General features: G+C 40.8%; 1 protein-coding gene across 1 annotated transcript in view; it reads left to right on the top strand.

Annotated features, from left to right (window-relative positions):
* The window catches only part of COL19A1 (collagen type XIX alpha 1 chain), a gene marked incomplete at both ends in the record, with an annotated part of 335,692 nt that overhangs the window by 218,547 nt on the left and 98,946 nt on the right, over positions 1-18,199 (top strand). The window contains one exon of the mRNA XM_082634300.1: positions 7,911-7,964. Within this exon, the coding sequence (XP_082490426.1) occupies positions 7,911-7,964 (54 nt within the window). The remainder of the gene's footprint in view (positions 1-7,910; positions 7,965-18,199) is intronic.

Genomic DNA, 18,199 nt, shown 5'->3' on the forward strand with positions numbered 1-18,199 from the left:
CCCCTGAGGGTACATTTCATATGTTAAAGTACGTGACTCAAAAATACTGAAAATGCACTTCTATAAATTTACCTTCATTGAAATCAAGATATAAATATAAAATGTCATTAATGATTTCTTTGTTCCAGTTCTGACTGGTAAGGCTGAATTCTTTCTTATACACTGGCTCAAGCTCTGACCCGTCTGAAATTTGTTGAGGAACCTCATCACATTGTTTTCGTGTTAACATTTCTTTTAAATAAGACACGAGCAGTTTATGTGCATTATTTGTCCCTCTACGTGTTTATTTCATCTACCCTCTAAGTCTAAAAATGTAAGTTTCCTTAATAAAAATGAAAGATGCTTGAGGCCTTATGAGTGCTTGGAGATGGGGACCCCAGGGCATGGGCATAGTTCTCGGACAAGGAAGGCAGAGTCCAAGCCCGATTCTCCTCCTCCAGCCTGCAAGCATCCCCCTGCGAACTTCCAAATACGGAGGGAGCATCCACCCTCTCACTGCCTCACAAAGATGTTAAAATGTATCACAGATGGTGAGGAAGCAGCTAAGCCATGCCCTACCATGCCCCACCCATGAGCCGAGATGAACCAAGTGCATCGGCTGAGATCGGCAATGGCAGGCATAGAAAACAGAGCCCGCGACTGGGACAGAGAGAGTTGGTGGTTTGGCAAGACGGGAGTCCACTCTAAGTGGAAGGTTGTGGTTGTCCTACTGGCACAAGGCAAAGGCAAGCAGCCATCAGGGGAGCAGGTGAGAACTAGGAAGACCTGAATTCCCAAGGGCAAAGTCGTAAGACGATGGGACATTTAAAAATCTGGCTTGGTGATGAGAAAACAAGAGAAACAACAATTAGAGCAGCAAAGTAACTGAAATCATGAATGACCATGATATGCGCCCCCAAGGACACCTTAATCCTGAGGATTACGGGTTTTAAGATCAGACACACTTGGGGTTAAATTTTAGCCCCACCAATTAAGAGCAGAGTGATTTGGAGCTAGATGTTTAATCTTTTGTTCTCTGTAAAATGTATCACTCACCCACAGTAGTTTTGAGCAGATTAAATGAAATAGTGTTAAGTCCATGCTTAGCACTCAGTGCTTGGCCCATGGCAAGCATTTGATCAATGGTAACCATTTTAATAATCATTTGTTTTAGACTTTTATGTTCACAGCTTGGGGCACACAAGGAAAAGTTGATTTGGGGTTCATCCAGTCAGAAGGGACTTAAGAGGTCAGACCTTAATTATACTTATCTTCATGACCAAATTGGTACCACCATGATAACTTCATAGGAATGCTAAACAGTGACTGTAGACCATGCTGACCACAGACCAGACCATTTGGCCCAGTCCAATGTTTCGATGAAATGTTATCGTTTATTCAGATTATCATTTATTCAGTTATAGCCGAGGGGGTTTAGTTAATATTGTCACATTTCTAACTTGTTTTGAAAAGCCACATTAGTTACTGGTAGAGTCCATCCAAAGGGTAAAAAAGGAAGGGAACAGGGCTTCCCTGGTGGCGCAGTGGTTGAGAGTCCGCCTGCCGATGCAGGGGACATGGGTTCGTGCCCCGGTCTGGGAAGATCCCACATGCCGCGGAGCGGCTGGGCCCATGAGCCATGGCCACTGAGCCTGCGCGTCCGGAGCCTGTGCTCCACAACAGGAGAGGCTACAACAGTGAGAAGCCCGCGTACCGCAAAAAAAAAATAAATAAATAAAGGAAGGGAACAGAGAGATGGGGAAATTTTGACATGGTTTAGAAATTTTAAGATCCCAACCTAAATAAGAAAAGCAATATCGGGAAAGCATCACAATATGGATTCATCTTTCCTTAGCTCTAAACTATTTCAAATTCTTTGTTCATGCTGAATTACATCCTCTTCCCGTGTCCTTACAAGAGCCACTTGTCTGATCCCTGAAATAAGGAGACCATTATGACTAGCCTCATTGCTGTCTTAGATGTATTTTTAAAGATGTTAAGAAATAAAATTCACTTAAGATGTTATGCATTCCTCATGTAAGTATTCCGTTCCCATTTTTTCACATATCGTTGATTTCAAAATGTGCTAACTTTTTACATCAGTCATTAATCTTATTTCCGTTCACAATGTAAAAAAAGAAAACTAAACTTCCCAGATGGTCTGTAATGTTTTCCTGTGTAATTAACACCTACTTCACAGTTGTGGGTGCCAGTCAAGGCCCTGTCTCCTCTTCCTCGACATTTCCTTGGTACCTTGTTCAGGCTGAGTTGATGCCTGTGACTGTGCTAAATACACACATGGGAACAGGGGAATTCTGGAGAGGAGCCAGCTGCATTAGAAGACCTGGCAATTTAGAGAGATTACTTACACACGTGTCTCCTCTGTGGGCTTGAGGTCTGCATGCCACCCTTTATTTCAGTACAATTACCACTGTAACTTCTCCTCCTCATCATCATCCTCATCAGCAACAAAAACCATCTGTCAGATAAGTACCAGTCGTCCATTATTTGCATTCTTCCCTTCTTAATGCTCCTGGATGGTCAAGTGTTTATAAATCAAGTGGCTAATTTAAGATACATGTGCTCTCATACTGCAAGTCATCCTGGAAGCATCAGGTTATATTTACTGTTGAAAATTTGTAGATGTCATTTATTTAAATAGGCCTGGGTTTCTTTTTTCCTTCCTGACAGTATTGACCGTCTGTGGTCATGTACACAGCAAATGCAGATGGATGAAGTCATTTGATAATTCAAATAAAATCATTCCATCGTGGAAATCTCCTGGTTTCATTTTTTAAAAAAAAATTTTATTGAAGTATAACAAACATTCAGAAAAATGTATGTATCCTAAGGAGACCACTTGTTGATTTTTCACAAATCAAGAACACGCTTGTAACCTGCACACAGTTCAAGAAACAGAACATCAGCATGTTAGTCTGATGATCTCAGTCGCTCCCCACTCCCACATCGGTGACCTATTGCAACTTCTAACAGCTTAGCTTAGTATTGCCTGCTTGTATTCCTTATATAAACTGATCAACGTTGTGTTTACACAATTTAACCATATTGTTGCATATAGTTGTATTCCATTCATTTCCATTGTTATATAGTATTCCACTGTATGAATAATCTACAATTTACTTTTTTTATTTCTACTCTTAATGGGCATCTTGATTGTTCTTTTAGATGAAAAAAATCCCCTATGCAAGGTTGACAGTTGGTTACGTTTTTTAACTGACACACAACACAGATTTTAGAAGGTTTTCTTGATATATTATCAACATTTTGAAATGGAAAAAAAATGGATAATTGGATAAAGGATGGTAGAAGGGCAGGGAGAAAAGGAACTAGCATTTATTATTCCCACTGTGTCAGATATTATAGTAGGAGTGTTGTTGTTGTTGTTTTTAATTGTGGAGAAAAACACATAGCATAAAATTTACCATCTTAACCATTTTCAAGTGTACAGTTCATTAGTGTTAAGTATAGTCGCATTGTTGTGAAAAGTATAGTCACAATGTTGTGAAAAGATCTCCAGAACTTTTTCATCTTGTAAAACTAAAACTCTGCTCCCATTAAATAACTTCCCCTATCCCCCGCCCCCCAGCCCCTGGCCACCACCATTCTACCTTCTGCTTCTATAAATTTGGCCACTCTAAGTACCTCATATAAGTGAAATCATATGGTATTTGTCTTCTACTGACTTATTTCACTGTGCCTATTTCAACTAGCATGATGTCATTGAGGTTTATCCATGTTGTAGCATGTATCAGAATGTCCTTCCTTTTCAAAATTGAATAATGTTCCATTGTATGTACCACATTTTGTTTATCCACTCATCTGTTAGTGGACGTTTGGATTGGTTCTACCTCTTGGCTATTCTGAATAGTGCTGCTTACGAACATAGGTGTGCAGATATCTCTTCAAGACCCTGTTTTCAATTCCTTTGGATATAGACCCAGAAGTGGGATTTCTGGATCACTTGGTCATTTTACTTTTCATTATTTTAAAAATCTGCGCAGTGTTCTCCATAGCAGTTGCTCCATTTTACATTCTCGCCAGCAGTGTGCAAGCATTCCAGTTTCTCCAGACCCTCACCAACGCTTATTTTGTTTTTTGAAACTAGCCATCCTAATAAGTGTGTGCGTGGTAGGAATTTTACACATTATCTCTTTTTTAATTCTTAACCAACAGGCTTCAATGTGTAAGTGCCAATTTTACAGCAAGGACATCTTGACACAAGAACCTTCCATGAAAGAAAAGGCTGGGATTCCAATCCAGGTGGTCCTGAAGTTGACAATGGGGTTTTTATTCTTAAAGTTCCACGCAGTCACAAAACCAACCCAGCTCTTTTGTTCTGAGCTATAAGGTTTACAAGATTAAGGGCTATACAAGATTGCCTGACTTTAAATATGAAGTAAGAGGTTGAGGTTTAGAACAGGAGTTCGCACTGTGTGGTCTCAAGGCCAGTAGCATCAGTACTGCTGGGAACTTGTTATAAATGTGAGTTCTCAGGTCCCACCCCAGACCCGCTGAATCATAAACTCTGGAAGTGGGGAGAGCAATCTGTTTCAGCTAGGTCTCCCGAGGATGCTGATGTGTGATTGGGTTAGAGCACCACTGGGCTTAAATCACTAGACAAATACCTAAACTGCTGTCTGATAACCTTTACACTGTTGCCAAACAGGAAACGTACATGTTGAGCACTTTGAGGTTTCCAGGGCAACCTGATATGATAAATCTGCATTTTATGCTTCATACTCCCAATTTTCAGAAAAGTATTGGATTAGCCCAATTGTAATGCTGCTGAAACCATCCATTTGGAGATTGAACCACACTCCAACTGATCAATTGCTTCTGAACAAATGGCCACCTGGGACCAGGCATCCTAGCCAGGAAGGCTGCGCCCAGCTCAGCATTTATCTGTTATTTGCTGGGATTTTCATCCCAACCCACATCCGAGTGCCCACTTTTTGTCTCACTTTACAGTGGGTCTAGAATGAAGGGCCTGAGATAAGAGGCGACAGAAGTGGAAACAAACACGCAAAAACAGTCCCTCTATCGACGTCAGGAGGGTATTCCCTGGCCCTCCCAGGCACAGCCCTAGCCCCAGAGTATGGAATCTAAAAAAGCCTAATTCATCGAAGCAGAGACAATGTTGGCTGCCAAAGGCTGAGGAAGGGGGAAATGAGGAGATGCCAGTCAAAGTGCCCAGACTTACAGTTAGAAGATGAATAAGTTTGGGGATCTAATGTACAGCATGGTGACTATAGTTAACAATATTGTGTTTATACTTGAAAGTTGCTGAGAGAGTAGAGTTTAAATGTTCTCAACACACACACACAAATGGTAATTATGTAGGCTGACAGAGGTATTCACTAACTTTATTCCTAACATATAAGTGTATGAAGGCATCACTTGTACACATGAAACTTACATAATGTTCCATGCCAATTATATCTCAATAAAGCTGAAAAAGAAAAAAGTATTCAGATCTGCTTCAGGATGTTACTAGAAATTCAAGCCTAGAAACCACATTTAAACTGAAAATATGTGCTGGCTGAAGTTATCTGTGTACCTTATGTTCCAATAATTTGACGATACTCAAAAACATCTTACCTGCATGTCTACTGTTAGCAAGGAGGCATAAAGACAATCAGCGTTCACCTGTGCTCTTCCAGAGACACATCCACACACTCTTGACAGTCGCAAGGCTTTGAACGATGATGTAAATCAGCAGTGATGTGCAAGGCTTTGGAAGCTTGCCTGTACCATACTGAATCATGAATGCTTCTAGTCCTCATGTTAAGACATGACAATGTTATGTTACAATATCTGAGACTTGGTTTATCTTAAACATTAACTGTGTGATAAAAGTTGATCAATAACTTCAGTTTCTCCACTTCCTACCCAAATCAATATATATGTCTCCTTTAAGGAAAGGAGACTGCACACAAAGTTTATCCTATGGTTTTAACTTACCTCAACCTAAAAGAAAGAACCAATCACCTACTCCAATGTCACTGATTTTGTTTCTTTGTGCTCTTGTAAATGAATAAATTACGGTGCTTCCACTTTCCAAGTAAACGTTTTATCATTGATTAATCCTCAGGGGCTGATTTACTTGCATTTACTAAAAGACCCAATATATTGATTTTCAGAATGTGTAAACTGCAAAACAAGAAAATTATGTCCATGTGTGTAACTTTTATTCAGTATACAGAATATTAAATTATATATTCATCCCAATCGTACAACCCCCCAAAGGAAATCCAAGGTTCAGATCTCTAAAACAGAAGGTACATGAAAATAACTACTCATTATATTTCTGGTTTTAATGAAATTTTTAAAAAATCTGTTCTGTAGTTGTTAGCCAGGATTTTTTATGAATACAGCTGCTATTTTTATATAGAGTCCTTGACAGTAGGTACTTAACTTGCCTTCAGCAATTAATGGAAGCATTTACCACCCAATCACAGTGTCGCATTTGCTTACCTACCTTCCAAACCTTACTCTGCTGCTTCAGTGGGTATTGCATTTCCTACCCCACTCCAAGCCTAGATGAAGGCCAGAAAGATCAAGCGAAAATTGCCTGACTCTTTCAGAGCAAGAAAATCCGTCAGTGAAATGGGCCTTTCCATGTTTATGCTTACAATTCTCCCCAAAAAGTGTTGAAAGATCAGCCTAATACATTTACCTTTTAAGTAACAACAAGCCTTAATATGTATTAACATACTACCAATATGGTAATAAAATAAAGTTATTAGTAACAATGAAATAGAATTAGAAAACCTGCTCAGAAATGCTTCTCATTCAAAATGTGTGCTATCCATACCTAGGCTTGCTTCCTTCTATGATAAAGGAAAAAATAATAATTAAGAAAATAAATGTATAATAAATAAATGTCTTTTATATGATATAGATACACAGTTACTTAGAAGTGTCATTCTGGCTCTTGCAATTGGAATTTAGCTAGTTGTGAACTTGGGGAGTTAACATTCACTTACAATAATGAAGATTAATAAACAAGGAGTGAACATTTTATTTCACTTATAAAACAGCTTAATCATCCAAAGGGAAGAAAAGAGCTAGTTAATGTGCTTTTCACAACATATATAATTATAATATGGCTTACGGAAGTGCTTTTCAAACTTTAGTGAGTATGAGTATTACCTGAAGGGGTTTTTTTTTTTTTTTTTTTTTTTTTTTTTTTTTTTGCGGTATGCGGGCCTCTCACTGCTGTGGCCTCCCCCGCTGCGGAGCACAGGCTCCGGACGCGCAGGCCCAGCGGCCACGGCTCACGGGCCCAGCCGCTCCGCGGCACATGGGATCCTCCCAGACCGGGGCACGAACCCGCATCCCCTGCATCGGCAGGCGGACTCCCAACCACTGCGCCACCAGGGAGGCCCCTGAAGGGGTTTTTTAAATGCATACTCATGGATCCCTTCTCCAGAGATTCTAAACCAGTAAGTCCAGGATGGAGCCCAGAAAAATGTTTTTTTAATACCTGAAAGCACTCTCAGGAAACTCCTATAAAACTGGAATTCAGATCACTCTTTGAGAAATACCAATTTAAGATGATAAATGCATTTATTATTGCACCTGAACCCACTGAATTATCAGATAAAATGCCCATCTTAGCCCATCTTTCAGATACTTTATATTACTTTGCTAGAGTACCAAAGTAGACAGCCTTTAAAGGGCTGCTAATAAGAGTCACAGTTTATTCATTCCAGGCACTGTTTTTCTCATCTTGGCTGTTAAAAATTGTCTCATAGCTTTTAGATTTCACAGGTCTTTAAAGGTCATGTGGACTTGGAATTGTTTTTTTAACTTTTAGTTAATTTTTAGTCTTTAAAATTGCCATTTAATATTGTCTCATCTTAAAATGGAATCACAGTTGCTATTGTCTGTTTCTCTTTGGTTTCTAGGGAAGACGAGGAAAACCAGGTCCTCCAGGAAAACCAGGGCCTCCAGGACCACCTGTGAGTAAACAGTAGGGTATTTCATGAGTCCCTCTGTACTGCTGTGTGTTCATCTAAAGGTTACCTTAATCCCCTGTAGATAATAATTTCCATCTTTCCACTGTCTAACATGGTTGTGCTCCCTACACCTCCCACCACTACCAACCAAGAGATCAGGGAGGCTGGTGGCCGGCCGCCCCTCCTGCCCACTTCATTCCTGGACAGTAGCAAGTGTACTGCCTGCATGGGTGCCCCAAGCCGAGTCCCAGGTCAGCAAGTCCTGTGCTGAACCCACCTGAGCCCCATCTCCTCAATTTCTTAACATCCAGGCTGGTGGTCAGTCAGACATCTGGGGAAGCGTGCCTACTTTTCTTGACACAGCTATTTTGCTAGTAGAATTTCATAGAATATTGTTGCTAAAGAGAGCCATAAAGATCATGTAGCCAATTAGCTGATCTCATCCTTTATCCCAAGCTTCTAGAGGAAGTGTGCCATTTCTGGGGGTTCTGCTAACTCTTCAACCCACTAGAGTCTGGTTTATGTCCAAGCTACTCCGCTGGCCCTGCATTCTCCATGATCACCAATATCTCTCAGTCACAAGATTCCCTGAGTGCCTTTCAGGCTTCACCTTATTTCACTGCTGTATAGGAACTGACGCTGTTGAGTGTTCTGTCCTTGAAACTCTCTATTCTCTTGGTTCATTGGCGCTGATCGTTTTCTCCTACCTTTGAGGCCATCCTTTTTGTCTCCTTCCGTAAAGCTGTTCCCCCTTCCCTTATTTATATGTTGTAGGGTTTAAAGAATCCCAGTCTTCTATGTCCACCCAGACATTCCTCCTGAGTTCCAGGCTCCTACACCCCATGGCCTGCTCAGTATCTCCACTTGGAGGTCTCCTGTGTACTACAAACATAACCTGTCCAAAACTAAACTCTAAAAATGACCCTAGATTTTTTTTCTCTTTCTCATCCTCCACATCCAAATAGTTCCTAAATCATGTCAATCCTACTTCCCATTAGCTCTCATTCCTCATGCCACTGCCTTATTTAGGGCCTTGTCAATTTGTATCTATATTTTTGTAGCCTTCTCCCAGCTGTCTCATTGCCTCTACCTTCTACAAGTGGGGTAATATTTCTAAATCATAACTCTGATCACGTAGCTCTTTGGCTGAAAACTCTTTAATAACTTCCCTTTCCTTCCAGGTGGATTCCATATCTTCTACAGCCATTCTAGTCCCTTCAAAGTTTGTCCTTTTCCTATCTTTGTCTGTCCTCCTCTGTGCCCTTTCTTCTTTTGCAACCTGTAGTGTCATCTTCTTTTATGATCTCAATATGCTGCACGTTGCAAATGTTCTCCCCAGGGGCCAGGTGAGCCTCCCCACCTGCAGGACTCAGCTCAGACCCCAGCTCTCCCATGAAGCCTTGCCGGTGCTCTCAGCACAGCACGAGAGGTATCATCCTCCGCAATCCTATGAGCTTATGCCTCCTGCAGACAGAGCACGTTGTTTTGTGACTCCTATTTTCCTTGTCTTTCTGACCACTGCCCTGTGAATATTTTTTGAACCTCTATTTTATCATCATTGTCTAGCACAGTTTCTGGCATGTAGCATGTAATTATTAATTATTTAATGAATGAGTCAACAAATGAATATACTTCATAGATGAGAAAATGAAGACGGGAAAATAAGTGACTTTTTAAAGGCTAGAACCACCTGCACCACCACTAGAGGACTCTAGACTGAGCTCCTTAGGAGTCACTTAGGGTGTGACCACATGCCAAAGGTGAACAAGATTGCTGCTCTGTCAATGATTTCATTTCATCCATTTAGCTGTTCAAGTAAATTGTTCTCTTAGAAATGTACTGGTGTCAGTTGATACTGGTTATGAAACAACTGGGGGGAAAATGGCATAAATTGGGCATCCTGGAATCCAGTCTTTAAAGGAATCAGCTCTGTTGATTTTTATCCTAAATTTTCTGGCAAAAGAGAGAACTCATTGTAGGATTTTCAGTAATTGTTTCATGCTATAAACAAGAGAAGCTTGTACAAGCTAACAGGCAAGATTAGACTTTCCCATAGTTTTCTAAATGCATGATGCTGCTTTCAAGACAAGATAATTGTTGTCTCAGAGGAGGAATTTGAATGATGAAGGCCTTTATGACAGGCTTGCCAAATGTCTAGGAGAGAAGAGGATTACACCACATCCTGGAATGAGTCCTCAGCTGTAGATCAAATGAGTTTACTGAAGAATTTAGAAGATTAAGAAATATGCGACCATATGAAAGAGTTTATAATATTCAATTCCACAGATTCTGATTGCCAGGGTGTTTGGGAGAGAGAGGTACTTATTTTATTTCAAGTATTAGATTTAGAATTTAAACTCAGCTATGGGTCTGACACACAGTGTTCATTAAATCCTGAGTACACGGTATTTAAAAGAAAAGTGGTTTATTATCTTTTGTAATATAATAAAATACCAATTCATTAGGCTACCAAGAAAAGAGAGAAATTCTATGCAAAAAAGAAAAGGTTTTTATTCATAGATCAGCTCTTGTTTAAAAAGAATTATTAGACTATATCATCAGCTCATTTTTGTATAAGAATTGTGGTTTATGGAAACTCTTTGTCTTTTTGATTGTGGGATAACTCCTCTAGGGGATTAAATATCTTTTGTCTGATACAAGTATTATCAAAACTCTATTTTGAGGTACATTTTTCATCAGCTTTTGTATTTTTTTAAGTTATTCACATAATAGATGACATGCATACCACCATACTGCAAAAAGTCCTATGAAGCACCTTGTCATTCTTACAGGAATTAGTTAAGGGAAGCATTGAAAAGAAAGGTGAAATACCTGGCTCCCCACATTCTTCTACGCCACCTTCATGTTTAATTTCCCTAAACATAATGTACTTTAGCAAGAGGACTGTTATTTCCCAAATGGTTAGGATGAACAGAGTTCTTCAAAATCAGTCCTTTCAAGATCATATTAACTAACATTTTAAGAAAATGAGCTTATATAAAAATCAACCTAATTCATTTAATACACATCACATCATTTAATAGTTTCACAAACTATTAACCATTTATTTAAGGCCTACTATGTGCCTAACACTGTTGGGAGCTAGGCTTGCAAAAATGAATACGATGTGGTCCTTGCCCTTCAAGTATTTAAGTTTAACTCACAGAAATGTGAATAGAGGAAGAAAACTTAGAAAAGATAATGCCAGGGTGGTTTTCTTCTGGAATTGACAACTGAAGCATAAAGCTTGAGCCTTAAAAACAAGGAGGAATTCCTGTTCATCATGACACATGGATGAGCCCAGAGGACGTTATGCTGAGTGAAATAAGCCAGTTGAAAGACAAAGACTGCATGGCTCCACTTTTTGAGATTTCTAAAATAGTCAAACTTATGGAAGCAGAGCACACATAGGGGCGGGAGTACTGGGGAGTGTTATTCAACAGGTATAAAGTTTCAGTTATGCAGGATGATTACATCCCAGAGATCTGCCCTACGACATAGTGCCTATAGGTAGCCATGCAGTATTGTGCATTTCAAAACTTGTTAAGAGGATAGATTTCATGTTAGGTGTTCTTACTACACACACGCACACACTAAGGGACACAAGGGAAGTCTGGGAGGTGCTGGGTATGTCAGTTACCTTGGTGATGAGATCACAGGTGTTTGCATCTGTCCAAACTCATCACATTGTACACATTAAATATGTGCAATTCTTTGTGTCTCACTTATACCTCAATAAAGCTGTTTCTATAAAAGTTGAGAAGGTCTGTCCAGTAAAGCAAATAGAGGGGAAGGAGAGAGCAAGCTAGGAGCTGCTGACAGAGGAAAGCAGCCTGAATAAAAGCGCGAGTGCTGAGCCCCAGGGAGTGGAGCAGGCGGCGGCCAGGCAGCTCTGACCACAGCACTGACAGGTCGGGTCCAGCCTGGGCAGCGTCCTGGCAGAACTGCTGTGAGCTCCACATGTCCCGAGAAGCCAGGACAATCTGTGAAGAGCTCTGAGTGGAGATTCCCAGGGCCAGATTTCCTGATGCGTCTCTCTAGTGGCACAGTAGTTGGATTGCTGAGAGAGAGTGAGATCCATTGCAGCTATCATAGTATTTACTAGTCATTTGTATTTTATTACAACTGACATAGAGCTTAAGAGACGTCCCCCTTTACTTGTGGGCATCTTTAGATCAAAATGTTGCTGTTTTTCATTTATTTCTCTTTTTCCACTTTGTACCTTATGTGAGATGAGCCCTCCCCACTTCACAACAGGAAGGAAGGTAACAAGAGAAAGAAGGAAATGTTGGTAGGCACCAAGATCCTTCCGACTGAGATGGGGAGATGGTGTCTGACTCACCCTACGGGCTGGCATCTGAGATTCCTAAAGCATGTGTTAGAATGTCTTTTGACAATGTGAACTATAAAAAAATATGAATTTTCTCTCTTATCAAGCAATAATCAAATAATTCATTATGTCCCTTAAATGAGTGAATAGTATAGTATATAATTTTTCTATATATGTTTGAGCAATTAGCCTTCAGAAAAGTTAAGGGAAAATTTTTTTGTTGATTTACTCTGACCAGTGGGATTGTCTGAAAACAACCAAGGAATAGGAATTTTTAGGAGGCATGGATCCTTTGATAACAGCATACTTGGCTCAATTTCTTCAAGAAAATGTTCTCCCCTCCAGGACTTTAGAGATGTTCCCTACATCAAAGGTAGTGTTGTTATTCTGGGGAATGTCAATGAAGATTTTAAAAAATAGAAGAAAGAAATCTCTAATGGCCTGAAGCAACTCAAATAATTAAAACATTTTAACCAACCATTCTATTTGTGATTGTTCTGAAGCCAAATTTGTATTTTCTCACTTTCTTAAGAAACATTGGTACCAAAAAGATTAGTTGTTTACAAAGAATAATTTCCCACAACTTTGTGTGTGTGGAAGGACAATCTTTTTCACCCTGAGAGAGTACATTCTCTAGGGGAAAGAATCTAATAAAGGAATATTTACTAAAAGTAGATCTTTGAACTAATGTTATTAGATTTTCTTTATGAATTATTGTTTCATCAAAGTCATATATGTTAATCCAATTTAGCTTCCCATATTTAATAGCAATTTTTCCTCTCTTTGAGGAAGGTTTAGTTGAAACTTAGACACATGTAATCTGCATACATAAAATTATTCTTATTGAGATGCTGGTAATTGAGGGGCAACTAACTGGTTCACAGAGCTGGCCACAACCCTTCATGATGAACACACTTTTTATAAAGTATTGGTCCAATTTCCTGTTAATAAGCAGAGCTGATCTTACCCATACAAAGGGAAAAGCTCCCAAATTCCCCCAAGTAACTTCTGTCATCTTGTTTTTAATGAATATTCTTCATTGGAGGAAAACCATTAAGTAGCAATGTCTTGGACTGATGATACCTGCAAATACACTAAGATTATGATTTTTTAAATTATTTATTTATTTTTGGCTGCATTGGGTCTTTGTTGCTACGCACGGGCTTTCTCTAGTTGTGGCGAGTGGGGGCTCCTCTTCGTTGTGGTGCGTGGGCTTCTCATTTCAGTGGCTTCTCTTGTTGCAGAGCATGGGCTCTAGGCACGTGGGCTCAGCAGTTGTGGCTCATGGTCTCTAGAGCGCAGGCTCAGTAGTTGCGGCGCACGGGCTAGTTGCTCCACGGCATGTGGGCTCTTCCCAGAGCAGGGCTCAAACCTGTGTCCCCTGCAGTGGCAGGTGGATTCTTAACCACTGCGCCACCAGGGAAGCCCCTAAGATTATGATTGAGAGCAGTTTTCAGAGAGGAAGCACGAGAGCATTAAGCCTCTCCCTGGGGAAGGAAATGGCAGTAACTCCTGAGGAAACATATTCCACCAAAGAGAGAGAAATGGACCGGGAGAGATGATTACAGCACTAGCTCTGTGTTCGGTGCTCCACTGCCAGCACATTGTGTAATCTTCACAACTATCACAAGAAGTAGAAATGATGCTTATTTTATAATGGGGCAAAGGATGCGTAGAAACATCGAGTTACTTGCCCAGGATCACACAAGTATAAGTAGGGGTTGTAGACTTGAGACCCAGGAATGGACCGCTAAACCCACCTTTATTCTCTCACTCACTCTCCAGTAAAAATGTCTTTGTCTTTCAAGCCTTGCAGTTATCAGAGTAGCATAAAGGAATGGAAAATAGTGGCCTCGTGTTAGGATGATGAGGCTTCGAGACTCTCGAGACTTGAAATGCCTCAGTTCATTTCAGAGTATTCCAGGTTTTCATTCCTTTAGAAGGGAGAACAGAGCAGCTGGCAATGAGGCGGAACAGAAGAGTTTAACTAATGAGCCGTTAAAGGCGGCATGTCTTAGCCCACCCGTTTGACACTTCCATCACTTCTCATTCATCATCCCTGTAAACGTGTTTATTAAAAACCACATTAATTGGAAAATGTGTTATTATTCCTTTCTGTTGCAGGCAGGGCCCTTGATTTCCTTTCTTTTTTTTCCTCTGGCATTGTTTTTGTGCATTGTTTCATTATTGCAGTAAGAGAATTGAGCAGTGGGGCTCACGTGTGTCGCAGAAATTCACATAATTTGTAATGTGGACCAGGAGCTCCCTCTACTGTTTCCACTGGAAAAGCTTTAGAAGAATGACACTGTTGAGCCCTCGGGAGGCTGTCCAGGGTCTGGAGATTGTTCAGTGTTCGAGGCTTAATTATAAATCTACATGATTTTCAAAGTTTATTTCCAGGACTTTGTTGCATCTTATGCTTATCCTGTATTTTAAATACAAATGCTAGCTCATCAACGGTCATTTCCATTGTCAACTGGATGCCCTCTAGAAGTGAAAGCCCTTAGCTTTCTCTAAAATGCTGACTTATTCTAACACGCTGATAAAACTCTACAGCGTGAGTTTTTGTGGGAGCTGACTCACTTCTTTTCTAAAAGAACCATAAGATTGAAAACATACAACCGTGTTGTTTCCATTTTCATTTTCATTTCAGAGTAGAACTTCTTTCACCTTTAATGCGTGAGTCATTGCTCAGTCCTGAAGGCTATGGTTACAGAGCAGGGTACATGGTTAAAAGAGTGAATTTAGGATGTGAAATTGAATTCACTTATCCAACACATACTTACCTCGATCACCTAACAAGTGTTAATGACTGTTACAAACCTTGAATATACAGTGGTTTATAAAAAAAAACAAACAAACAGATAAATTAAAGCTAAGGTCTCTGGCTTCCCTGGTGGCGCAGTGGTTGAGAGTCCGCCTGCCGATGCAGGGGACACAGGTTCATGCCCCGGTCCGGGAAGATCCCACATTCCGCGGAGCGGCTGGGCCCGTGAGCCATGGCCGCTGAGCCTGCGCGTCCGGAGCCTGTGCTCCGTGACGGGAGAGGCCACAACAGTGAGAGGCCCGTGTACCGTAAAAAAAATAAAAATAAAAAATAAAATAAAATAAAATAAAGCTAAGGTCTCTACCTTCAGTAACTTACACTCTATCACGTGTGTGTGGGGGGGTGAGGGACCGATGGTGAAGAGGCAATTCCATAGGTAGACAAAACAATTTCAGCTTAATATGCAGTGCTGCAGGGGAATAAACTGGGTAGCGTGTGAGCGGTTTGGGAGGAAGAGTTGTTGCCCTAGTTAAGGTGGTCCAGGTGGCATCTCTGAGCATCTCGGTGACATTACTTGAGAAGGAGCCAGCCGTGTGAGGCCCAGAGCAAGAACTTTCCAACCAGAAAGATCAGGAAGTGCAAAGGGCCTGAGGTGGGAGAGAGGTTGCTGGATTCAGTAAACAGAAAGGAGTTAGGAGAAGAACAGTGCCAGAGGAGGCTTTGGAGCTAAGTGGCTTAGCCTTATGAGAGTGGAATCGGGGAGCAGGGTTGGGGGGGTGGGGAATAAGTGGCAAGGAAAGTAATCAACTGGTCACATCTCCCTTTTCTAGGTCTTTGTCTGGGTTTTTATCTCAGGCGGTTAGATTTTTATTTTGATGTGATGAAATTATTATTCCTAATGATAATTCTAAAGGCAACATCACTGTAGCATATCGTTTTTAGTCTTTGCATGGACAGGGAACAGACTTGTTTACTGAGAAAACAAGGAAACAGACAAAGCTTTGACAGTTGCCCATTTCACTCCAGCCCAGCCTGAATCCAGGGGACACCATGTTTTTCCTTGGAAATGGAGAATCTCATCACATACAAGTCATTCTCTCTTCCCCACAGCTACACCTGAGGCTTCCTTTCTGAGAGGCTGCAGGTTGAGATGAGCAGTTATAACTATGAAAGTCTGTGCTCTGGAAACACCGTGGGACTAATGCCTTCCCGCATCCATGCCCCGTTATCCATCACTATCCCCACCTTTTCCGTCTTCATCTCCAGCCTTATTTCCTATGCACTGAGGACCCACGGTGCAAAGTTAACGTTAGCAAGGCCCACCCGTAAGGGAAGTTAGTCCCCAGGGCACATTTTGGACTGCTTAATAAAGTGATGACAATAATGTCCAATTAAAATATTTGACTTCTTGCTAAAATACTCTGTGTGACTATATGCATTTTGAGGACTGTCATGTCTCAGTGGGAATCCAGTTCATAGTCTGAACATCCATCTACAAGCCTTGAATTGATCAGGGTTTTCTGTGTCTCAGTTTTCCTTTCAGCAAAGAACTTTAGTCTCTTTGGTCTATTAACGGACAAAGGCCATGTACTGTACTGATATCTTTGGAGGAGAAGAACCTAACCATTTATCTGTGTCAATGGGAATAGTAATTTTATTCATAATAAAAATAAGATGACTTCCTCAGAGTTAAAAATAAAGATACCTAAGACCTATAAAGTGGAGGCATGGCCAGTTAATCATTTTTATTGCCCCTCGTCCCCCACTGGGGCCATGGTCCCAGACAAAACAGCTGTTGCCAACATTGCTAACATTCCAATGTCACCTTGTGTGGCCACAGAATCCGTAGACATGCATGTGAGGCAGCTGGGGTCTCAGGTGGGGAATGTGAAAACCAGCACTTGGGTTCCACTCCCTAATTACTTCTCTTTTTTTCTCCCAAGAGCAGCAGCAGTGAGACATTATTAGCCACTTTCTGACTGCCTGAGTTTTCTACTAATTATAGATACACTTGGGAAGAAAAGGATTTTGTGTTCTTACAGCCACTGACTCCTTTTCTTCACTTTGGGTCATGTTATTGAAACCAACTATTAAGACTTCTGAATGACAGATGTTGTGTATAGCAATGATGGGACAGAATATTTGAAATCCTTGATATCTGGTCACGAAACTTGTTATTGGGCCAGTGCATAGATTAAATACTGTTTCTTTGTGGGAGGTAAACAGTAAGGTTTTTTTTGTTTTTGTTTTTTTTGCGGTACGCGGGCCTCTCACTGCTGTGGCCTCTCCCGTCGCAGAGCACAGGCTCCGGACGCGCAGGCTCAGCGGCCATGGCTCACGGGCCCAGCCGCTCCGCGGAATGTGGGATCTTCCCGGACCGGGGCATGAACCTGTGTCCCCTGCATCGGCAGGCGGACTTTCAACCAGTGTGCCACCAGGGAAGCCCCTAACAGTAAGGTTTTAATAAATCTGATTGGCCTTTGAGAAATATTCAAAAAGGGAGACTTGTTTCCTAAATAATCTTACAATTTGTATTTGCTGATATAGTTTACAAAAGTATCTCCATACAGCATTTAATTTTTACCGCTGTATAACTCTGTGAAACAGGCAAGAAAAGATTATCTCCATTTTAACAATAAGAAAAGTCTGGGCCTCCAGAAGTAAAGGGCTTAGCTAAATCTATTCAGTCAGTTTTCTCTTCACATCACCTACAACCTGGTAGGAAATTGTTTCCATCAAAGGAGAGACTAAAAGAAGTTATGTGAGTAGAGAAGCAACAAGTTTTCAGCATTATCCGGGGGACGTGAAACATGAGAGGAAATTCTGTAGAAAGTAAGCCTGGAAGGAGCTTCAGTTATATCTGTAATTTCATTAAAAGGTAAAGAGATCTAAAGTAAATATGGCAGATGGTTAGGACCTGACAACATTGGATTGTGGATTCATGGGGATTTATCATATTATATTCTATACTTTTCAACATGCTTGAAATATTCCAAATTTCTTTGACAAAACAGGAAAAGCATCCTGCGGGATGGGCTGAGGTTAATATCACTAATTACTTCTTCACTGGCCTAGAGTGTCAGCATCTTCTCTTTTGCCTGAAATCCTTTGTAGAATGGGGCAAAGTGTTTTAAAAATGAA

This window comes from Mesoplodon mirus (genome assembly GCF_964341445.2).
Source record: "Mesoplodon mirus genome assembly, chromosome: 10".
Taxonomy (NCBI): domain Eukaryota; kingdom Metazoa; phylum Chordata; class Mammalia; order Artiodactyla; family Ziphiidae; genus Mesoplodon; species Mesoplodon mirus.